At 46.0% G+C, this 9068-nt stretch overlaps 2 protein-coding genes and 1 long non-coding RNA gene across 3 annotated transcripts in view; 1 reads left to right on the top strand and 2 right to left on the bottom strand.

The window, feature by feature from the left end:
* Nucleotides 1-1843, bottom strand: part of NR2C2 (nuclear receptor subfamily 2 group C member 2) — a 37850-nt gene extending 36007 nt beyond the window's left edge. The window contains 1 exon segment of the mRNA XM_032120408.1: nt 1567-1843. The gene's annotated coding sequence lies outside the window, so the exon portion shown is untranslated.
* A 2411-nt stretch (nt 1844-4254) lies between these two features.
* The window catches only part of LOC116449175, an 83064-nt gene continuing 78250 nt past the window's right edge, over nt 4255-9068 (top strand). The window contains exon 1 of the long non-coding RNA XR_004242265.1: nt 4255-4665. This is a non-coding gene — a long non-coding RNA (uncharacterized LOC116449175). The remainder of the gene's footprint in view (nt 4666-9068) is intronic.
* Nucleotides 6570-9068, bottom strand: part of FGD5 (FYVE, RhoGEF and PH domain containing 5) — a 97511-nt gene continuing 95012 nt past the window's right edge. Inside the window, 1 exon segment of the mRNA XM_032120350.1 lies at nt 6570-8679. Coding sequence (XP_031976241.1) covers nt 8643-8679 — 37 coding nt within the window. The 3' untranslated portion in view covers nt 6570-8642.

The raw sequence follows: 9068 nt of genomic DNA, 5'->3' as shown, positions 1-9068 counted from the left end.
GAAGCACAGATACCATACACAGCCACGCCAAGTTTCTTAATGGTGTCAACTCCCAGAAGGCAAAATCGGCTTCCTAGCAAAAGCCCCGAGGAACCGTATGTAAGGCAACAACAACAACAGAAGCCCCCAAACCAACAGAAGAGGTGAAACTTAAAAACTGCAAAGAGGCACCTGCAGCACCAGGACATTATTTTCAGCGCAACAGGGTGGCAGGCAGATCAGTATATGCTGTCCAGAACACAGTGTAAAATCATTAAGATTTCCCTAAGCTGCAGTGAAACCTCAAAAGCAAGTCATAAATTCCACTTGAGAGGTTCTAAGGATATGGCCCTACTGACAAGACATGGCAAAAGACCGAATTCAAACTTATTGAAATTTATTCCTTTGTCTTGACGAAACGAGGTTCTTTACACTGTGAGCTCGACTCGGCTACACCGAGCGGCCTCCAGCAAGGTGCCATCAGCGAGACGGGCGGGGAGCGGCTCCGACCCTGTGGGCAGCCTCCAGTGCATTGTCCCGGCGGCAGGAAGGCGGCAGGAACTCGGCCAACACCCGGAAAGCGCCGACCGAGCACGAACACAGCGCACGACACCGGCAGCGCCTCCGACCGGCGCCGGGCCTACCGCGCCCCCATTGGCTGCGCCGTGCGCGCCGCCCGCCCCCATTGGCTGTACCGCGGCCCGCCCGCTGCTGAAGAGCCGTCGGCAGCTCCCACCCCGCGCACGGCGGAGCCACGCCCCCGGCCCGCCCCCAGGCGCGACCAATGACCTCATGGCAGGCGCAGCGCTCCTCCGCAGAGCGCCCATTGGCCGAGCGGCCCGCTTGTGATGGTGGCGGCACCGCCCCTCGAGCGGAGGTAGAGCCCCCCAGGGATTCACTAAGCGCAAGATGGCGGCGCTGGCCGCCCGCCAGGGCCCAGGCGGGGCTGCTGCCGCCGCCATTAGGCCCCTTCCCCTCCCCTCCGCTATAGCCTTGTGTCAGCCTACAGGAGGCCCAGGCATGGCAGTGAGGAAGCGGCCGGTAAGATGGCGGCGGTCTCAGCCCCGTATGCAAAGTACCCGCCGCCCCCTCCCCTCCGCCCTCCCGGTGGCAAAGGTAAAAGGGTCGGGTTCAAGCCGCCGCCTCCGCCCGCTCAGACTCCATCTTCTGTCTCTCTGTGTGTCCCGCGCTCGTCATCGCCGCGACCATCGCCCTACACCCCCTGGACAGCAGACTTTGCTCACCGCGACCGGACCGGCTCCGACCTCAGCCGGCCCACACTGCAGCCAGCGGCTCCGGCACGGGACTACCCCGCCGATCGACCCAGCACTCCACAATGGTCGTTTCCTCTCCTCTCCTCTCTGTCCAGGAGCCGTATACCAGGCCAGACCACGGCCGGTGCTCGCTTACCAGCCAGATACCGGAGCCGTACAATCCCCCTCCCCTAAACCCACCGTCACCCCACCCCTCCCCTCGCGGGGGTGTCCAGAGTAGGGCCCGCTGCCGCCTCCCCGCGACCCCTCCCTCGTCCTGGCCCCCACGAAACAAACCCACCGGGCCGCTTCTATTTTAAAAAATGTTTTTTACCTCAGGAATGGATGCCAAAGGTGCAGTGGCGGTGACCCGACCGGGCCCGGGCAGGCCGGTGCCCAGCAGCGGCCCTCCCTCCCCCCGCGGGGGCGGCAAGGGGCTGTGGGGCCCGCGGAGGGGAGGGGGCCGGGGCTGTGTTGGGGTCGGGGGTGTTTTGTTGTGTGTGTCGTGCCCTGTGACAGGTCAGAGTTCGTGACCCCACCACCGCCGCCCCGGAGCGCGTCCCCGCTTCCTCTTCCAGCGCCCGCCCGGCCGCGGCCCCTCCATCCCCCGCGGGGCGGGGCCGGCGGCGGGGAGGGGCTACCGGGCTACCTGGGCCTCCCGAGCCCCGCACCGCTCCGGCCGGGCCGGGGAAGTGCCGGGAGGAACCCGGTCTCTGGGGCAGCGAGGGGAAGGTACGCTCGCCGCCTTTGACCCTCTCGCTCGGGAGGCTCCTCAGGAGCCGGAATCCCGAGGTAGTGGGCTGGCGGTGGCTGTTCAGTGCGCCGGTGGTGCTGGTGTTCCAGGTGTGCCTTGGTTCTCGCTGAAGATGCAGTTAAAGGTGGGCTCACACTTGAGAAGGCTCTCACAAACACCACCGCCAGACTGTCGAGTTTTCATTTTATTTTGTAAAGTCAATGTCATTGATTAGGGCTCTTACGGTAAAACTGGCTGCGAGGTATGTTGTGCCTCCAAATACACAGTGGTAGGCACGAAACAGGTTTGGGTGCACCAGAGAGGTGGTTTAAGATTTTACCACCTTTCAGTGCTTGTCTTCTCACAGGCTATCAGATGTTCACCCCGTGTCATAACTGTAGCTGTTTCCTAACCTACCCTTATCAAAACGTTCTTTATACTTCAAGTAAGTTTCCCTTGAGTCTAATAATTTTGACAGAAGCTAATTTAAGGAGCAGTTAGGTGAATAGTAAAACTAAAAGAGGTGGTAACTCCTGAAAGGAAACATATGGCAGAGATAGCAGCTGAATGCAACAACCACATAAACAAGGTGTGCTGTTGACTGAATAGTTACACAGGCAGTACACTGATTCTTTTTTTTTTGTTAGGTTTTTTTTGAGGGTTGTTTGTTGTTTTTTCTTAGAACTGGCTCTTTGGGGTAAGGGTATGAGAAATTAACTAGATGTATGAACTACAGCCTTACTTTCCCAGAACAGGAATTAACAAAGTGTGTGATGTACAGATGTGTTTGCAATACATAAATAAAGGAAAATGTTTCAAAAATGTCTTGGGTGTTCACTACTGTAATGTTAAATACGTGAAGAATTTTCAAACTCTCAAAATATGGACATGCACATAGCTTTAGAAGCAGACTTTTTTTTAAACTTCATAAAATAGTCTATAAAAGAGACTGAATGAAAGGAAAAATGGAAAACGCTAAAGCCAAATATGAATGGCCTCAGTGTTTCCCGATGGGCAAGTTGAGGAAAGGTTTAGAAGGCAGGAGCTTTTGTCTCCTCTTTCTTCCTTGGTTCTGCCACCCAGAGAAGGTTTTGCAGAAGTTTTACTCTGAGCTCTGGTGGAGAGCAATCATGCTTGCTGTACAGCTCCACCATGCACACTCAGGTTGAGGAAAGCCATATTAAGATGGTGACAAATTTCACTGCGGTTTTTGCAATAATTTCAATGAAATGTAGAACTACAGTGTATGCCCTGAACTTATTTAATAAGCAAGATTGTATTAGATAATGCTGAAATCTGCTAAATTTATATACAGAGACGTATAAAGGAGCCTTAGTAAAAAGTGCTTTTTGGCCTTACCTATGACTGGAGAGAAATTAATAGAAGATGCCGGAGGTGAAAAAGATCAAAGAGAACTGAGATTACTTTACAAGTAAAGGTTAATAACTAGACTGGCAGCAAAGAAAATAATTATATCTATTTACCACACTGTGGTGAGCTGACCATGGATTGCAGCCAGATAAGCCAGTCACTCACTTTGCCCTCTTCCTCTATAGCAGGATGGGGAGAAATATGACATGAAAAAGCTCATAGGTCAAGATAAAGACAGAGAGATCACTTAACAATTACTGTCGTGGGCGAACAGGGAAAATTTATCTAACTGCCAGTTAAAGTAGATGTGGATGGCGAGAAAGCCAAAAATTAAAATACCACCTTCTCTAGCTACCCACTTTCTGCCAAGTGTAGTTTTCACTCCCTCTCCCATCCAGCCCTCAGAGGATGGGGGTTCCAAACGGCACACATCAGCTCCTGCTTGCCTTCTGCTCCTCACGCCTGAGCTCTGCTCAGAGGGCCTCCTCGCCTCATCGCGCAGTTCCTGCCGGGAGCGCGAGCTGCACCCAGGGCTCCTTTCCTCTCCCCATGGAGCGCGGCCTGCTCTGCTGAGGGCTCCTTTCCTCTCCCCATGGAGCGCGGCCTGCTCTGCTGAGGGCTCCTTTCATCTACCCCATGGAGCGCGGCCTGCTCTGCTGAGGGCTCCTTTCCTCTCCCCATGGAGCGCGGCCTGCTTTCCTCAGGGCTCCTTTCCTCTCCCCATGGAGCGCGGCCTGCTCTGCTGAGGGCTCCTTTCCTCTCCCCATGGAGCGCGGCCTGCTCTGCTGAGGGCTCCTTTCCTCTCCCCATGGAGCGCGGCCTGCTCTGCTGAGGGCTCCTTTCCTCTCCCCATGGAGCGCGGCCTGCTCTGCTGAGGGCTCCTTTCCTCTCCCCATGGAGCGCGGCCTGCTTTCCTCAGGGGCCTCATTTCCTCTCCCCATGGAGCGCGGCCTGCTTTCCTCAGGGCTCCTTTCCTCTCCCCATGGAGCGCGGCCTGCTCTCCTCAGGGCTCCTTTCCTCTCCTCAGGGCTCCTTTACTTTCCTCTCCTCATGGAGCGCGGGGTGGCCCGAGGGCTCCTCTCCTCAGGCCGCAGTTCCTCCCCGGAAAGACTGAACTGCTCCCAGCCTTAGCTGAGAAAGGAGTTTAGTGGCGGTCAGTTTCAAACGGGCCTTGGTAACAAGGTCGTTTTAGCTCCTCCCACGAAGTGGGATAGTTGCCTCAGAAGAAAAAATGTGCTACGGAGCTGCTATGCGAGAAGAGAAGTGAAGAGACCCTGTGGAAATTATTCCCTTCCCAGGAGAACAGACTGAATTCCCGACAGAACAGAGGTGAGATGTGCCTACTTGCAGGGAGGGAAGGAGGCTCTAGGTGTGGAAAGAGAGAACCTCTATAATGAACGTGTGGGCTTCAAGAGGCCAAGCTCTCTCTCTCTTGCCATGGTGGTGGCTGTAAAAGTACATAATGGACTAAGAGGGGGTCAAAACCCAGGCATGCCAAGTAGTATAAAATACAAATAGGATTTGAGGTTATTCATGTGTTTTGAATGTTTGGGATAGACGGTATTGTAGAGCTCAGTTGTTTGGGGTTTTTAAATTCTCATTTCAGCCGCTTAAAATTTTCTGGGAACTTTTCAAGGTAAATTTCAGAGCAGAGCCAATACCTAGTATGAAAGAAATCAACAATTACAAGTGACTGACAAGGTTTTAATAGAGCTGTTTGGTCTTGTTAAGACACATTCAATTTTAAATCTCTCTTTTAAGTATTAGTAGATGATTTTTAAAGTATGAGTCCTCATGCCTTTCACTCGGGTTTGTACGTGGCTGGGCAGTGCTGAGGGAAGCTGCTGACCTCCATCAGGTGGGGGAGTTTGCCCTCATTTCTCCATGTTTGTCTCTCAGTAAAAATGGGTTGCTGTCTGCTGTAGGTTTTGTAGACTGCAGAAAAATATCACTACATAAATTCAATAAGGTTGGGAAAGACCTCCAAGATTATCAAGTTCTACCTTTGACCTCATACCACAATGCCCTGTAGTGTAGAAACCTTCTTGTCAAAACTTGATCACAAAGTTGGTCACAGTGTTACCCAGGCTGAAGAATTACGTTGCTTTTAATTCACACAAGTTCATATGTTATGTTCCTAAGTAACTTGTGGAGTTAGACTAGTGTTTTTTCCCTTAGTATTTAAAGGAATACCTTTTCCCCTCACTGAATATTGTCTCTTTCTTTTACCTTTACAAGCAGTGATATTCACCAAACGTGGCTACAGCCAACATAGTTTTTACTGCTTTTGTGTTAAAGTAGCATGCAAACAGGAAAGCCTGGCTGGTATTCATAGCTGCGTGGTAGAAGCAGCAGAGAAGCAGCTCAGGAACAGCAGCAGTCCAGGTGTTGACCAGCAGTGCTTGTGTAAGTGGTATAGGATCTTGTCATACAGGTTGTATTCTCATCTCCTAATGACTTGTACTTTGATTAGGAAGAAAAATTTAATAATGGTTTTAAAACCAGGTTTTAACTAGGCATATACCATAAAATAGGTCTAAATATTATTTGCAGATAATAACTAATAACCTTAATGCTTTTCAATAAATAGATAAATAAACAGAAAAACTCTGAAACAACAAATGGGAACAGCTTGAATCTCAGGTATTGGCTGAGCAGCTAGTACATTGTGACTTACTCTAAATTTTTTTTCATATAATTTGTGAAGACGTGGAGCAAAATTTTTGTTTTGAAGGAGTAATCCTAGCTATAGATTAGTAAGAAAAAGCTGTGTAAGTAAATTTCAAATAGTAAACTGAGTATATACCTCTATTTTAAGAGGTTAGCATTTTATAAGAGGTGATTACTGGGCTAACTCTGAAAATTTCTGTCTCTGGTGTTTAGCTTTGCTCAAATTCAGTTAACAGTAGGATTGAAATTGTGAGGACATTTTCATTTTTTGCTCTTTCTTTATGCTGCATTGAGACCATTTGTAACTGAAACCAAGATGAAGTAAAGTAGGTGGGCTTTACAGAAGATGAATGCAGTGTGACTGAAACACATTGTCATACCAATTAGGTCTAAATCCTATTTCTACCAGAAGGCCTCCAGTACCATCTTCTGATTTAATGCTCTTCCTTAGTTTGTCAGAGAACTGTTTAATAGGCAAGTGTCTGTTAAACAGTAACTAGAACTGCAAAGCTGGAATTAAAGAAGGTAAAAATTGTGTAAAGGAAAAGCCTGTAGAACTGCAGTTATGTTTTGCTCTTTTATTTTTCTACATTACTTAAACTAAAGTTTAATAGCACTGTATCCTATTTTTTACAACAAAATATTTTCATGTAGTCATTTCCTGCTTCTAACTGAAAGCTTCATACAACAGTCACTAAATGTCAGCACCTAAATCTTCATAATACTGTGGTTCTGTAGTGCAGTTTTGTTTTGTTTCAGACCATGGCTAGAGATCTTGCTCTGTATTCAATGTTGTCTTATTTTTCTTGTCAGTGCAAATGTTTTCAAGGGGGGGTAAACATTTACAGTGTATTTGTAGCAAGGCCATGGCTCGTACATGAACAAAGAGTTAACATTGCTGTTCATCCATTAACTAAAGAATACAAAAGTTTTGTTTTTCTCATTCTTGGTTTCTGTTGGCACATGATAATATATTCTTATGGAATGGTCAGACTCAGATGTATCAAAAAACCAAAAACAATGACATTTTTCATTTAGTGGTAGGTGTGTATTTTTTAAGCTTGTTTATCCAGGTGATAAACTGATCTACCTTACCATTTGGATATATATTATAGACCTTTAAAAATATGGACAATTCTAAAAAAGTTTGTTAGGGTCAAAAATTCAGTTATCCATTAAGTTTCTTGAAGAAAGGGAAAAATGAAAGTAATAAAAATTCCCACCAATATAATCTAATGTAAGTAAATTCTTGAACATGTTTTTTTTATACAGAGATATATTTTAATCATAGATGTCATTCTATTCCTCAGTTAAATATTATGACTGAGGACAAAACCATTGTATTGCAATGATTAGAACATCACTTCTCAACTTTCTTTATAAAACCCCCCACCAAAAACACTAAAAAGCCCCACCCCAACAAAAAAAACAACCCAAACCAAACAAACCCCCCCCCCCCCCCCCCAACTCCAGAGATCTATATCCTCAGCTGGTGTAAAGCACCACAGCATCTTTGAAGTCATACAGACACAGCTGGCTGCTGAGAATCCAGCCCTGGAGATCGTAGTGCATTGGCAGCAGTCTGACATAAGACAGGTGTAGCCACAGGAGTTCCAAACGACTCAGCAGAACAGGTTCAGACAAGTGCATTTCAGCCCACCCAGCATATTTCAAATGCTGTGCTGGCTATATGGATTAAACTTTTGATGACATTTTTCATAACAAGAACAGCAGAAACAACAGGAATTTTGAAAATAAAGATACAGTATTTAAATAGATGATAAAAATCTTAACACTACTAGGGAGACAACTGTCTGTAGGTTTATAATAAATTAAAAATAACCTTTGGGTTTGAGTCTGAAATATTTAGAGAGAAGCATCTAGATCTGTAGAGCTACTGGAGTGCATTTCAAAGTACTGCAGTGATATGAAACTAAAACTTTAACATAAATTATACAGTGATTTGTGTAAAATTATAAATGGATAGTAAGTAATTATGTTGGATCATAGTCAGTGAAGTGTTGGTAGACCAGGTAAATTGAATGTATTGTTCATTCATTTTCTGTGGAAGCAATTTAGCATACGCAGGGCATAATTTCATGCTGGCACCTGTTAACGGATGAGTAATACATCAGGCCACAGAACTCCTTAGAAACATGAAGAAAATGAAGCTGTAGTTCAATAAAAATGATAAAGTGCTTTAAATGATCATTTGTTGTTTACTACATTGTTTCTCATGTCATGGTAGACATCAAAACCAATCCAATGAAATACAATAGTGCTCTAGAGTAAGTAAAACTGAGCCTGTTACTTACTGTTGTCAATATTTCCATGTATTTTCTGGTCTTGATGTAGGCTTAGTTTATTGTGGGATCAGAAGAGCAGCTTATAGTACAGGCTGAACTTGCACAGACATAAAGATCACCATAAATAATCTCTATCTTGAAATTTTCATTTGCAACAATGTGGATGTAAGAAGAATGAAGAAAAAGAGCAAGCTGGAAACAGTTCCAGTGAATCCAGTGTGTGTGGCCAGTGGGCCTGAAATACACTGTTCAGTTTTGTAAGTCAGAAGAGGGTTGCTGGAAATGTATGGAAATCTGAGAATTTATTCCAAGTTCATTGAGTGAAAGCTGCTATAATATGGATGCTTCTTCCATGGCTTCAATCCACCTAAAAAGTAGAGGAAAGAAAAATGGTACATGTAAATTTTTTTTGCATTTTAAGAAAATAAGTATTTTAAGAACATAAAGCCTGAAGAACACTGTATTTTCCACCCCAGCTCTAATGAGGAACTATAGTTCTGTGATTAAAGCAGGGAGATGAGTACTGGGACTCTTGCTTTCTAGTGCAATCTTGACAGTAATTTATTGTAAAATCTCAAAGATAGTACAAGTGCTTTCTTAGAATAGGAAAGATGAATCTGGTGAAGTATGATTCAAAGCAACAAAACCTCCTATAAACACCCCTTTCCTTTTCTGTGTGTCTTGGGGTGCTGGCATTTTTATTACAAATTTTGTGAGTATCTTATTATGTGAAAGCAGTAACATTAGAATGGGAAG

The sequence above is a fragment of the Corvus moneduloides genome, chromosome 11, assembly GCF_009650955.1.
Source record: "Corvus moneduloides isolate bCorMon1 chromosome 11, bCorMon1.pri, whole genome shotgun sequence".
Lineage (NCBI taxonomy): Eukaryota > Metazoa > Chordata > Aves > Passeriformes > Corvidae > Corvus > Corvus moneduloides.
The sequence above is the reverse complement of the archived record's forward strand: the minus strand, read 5'-3'. Positions and strand labels throughout refer to the sequence as shown.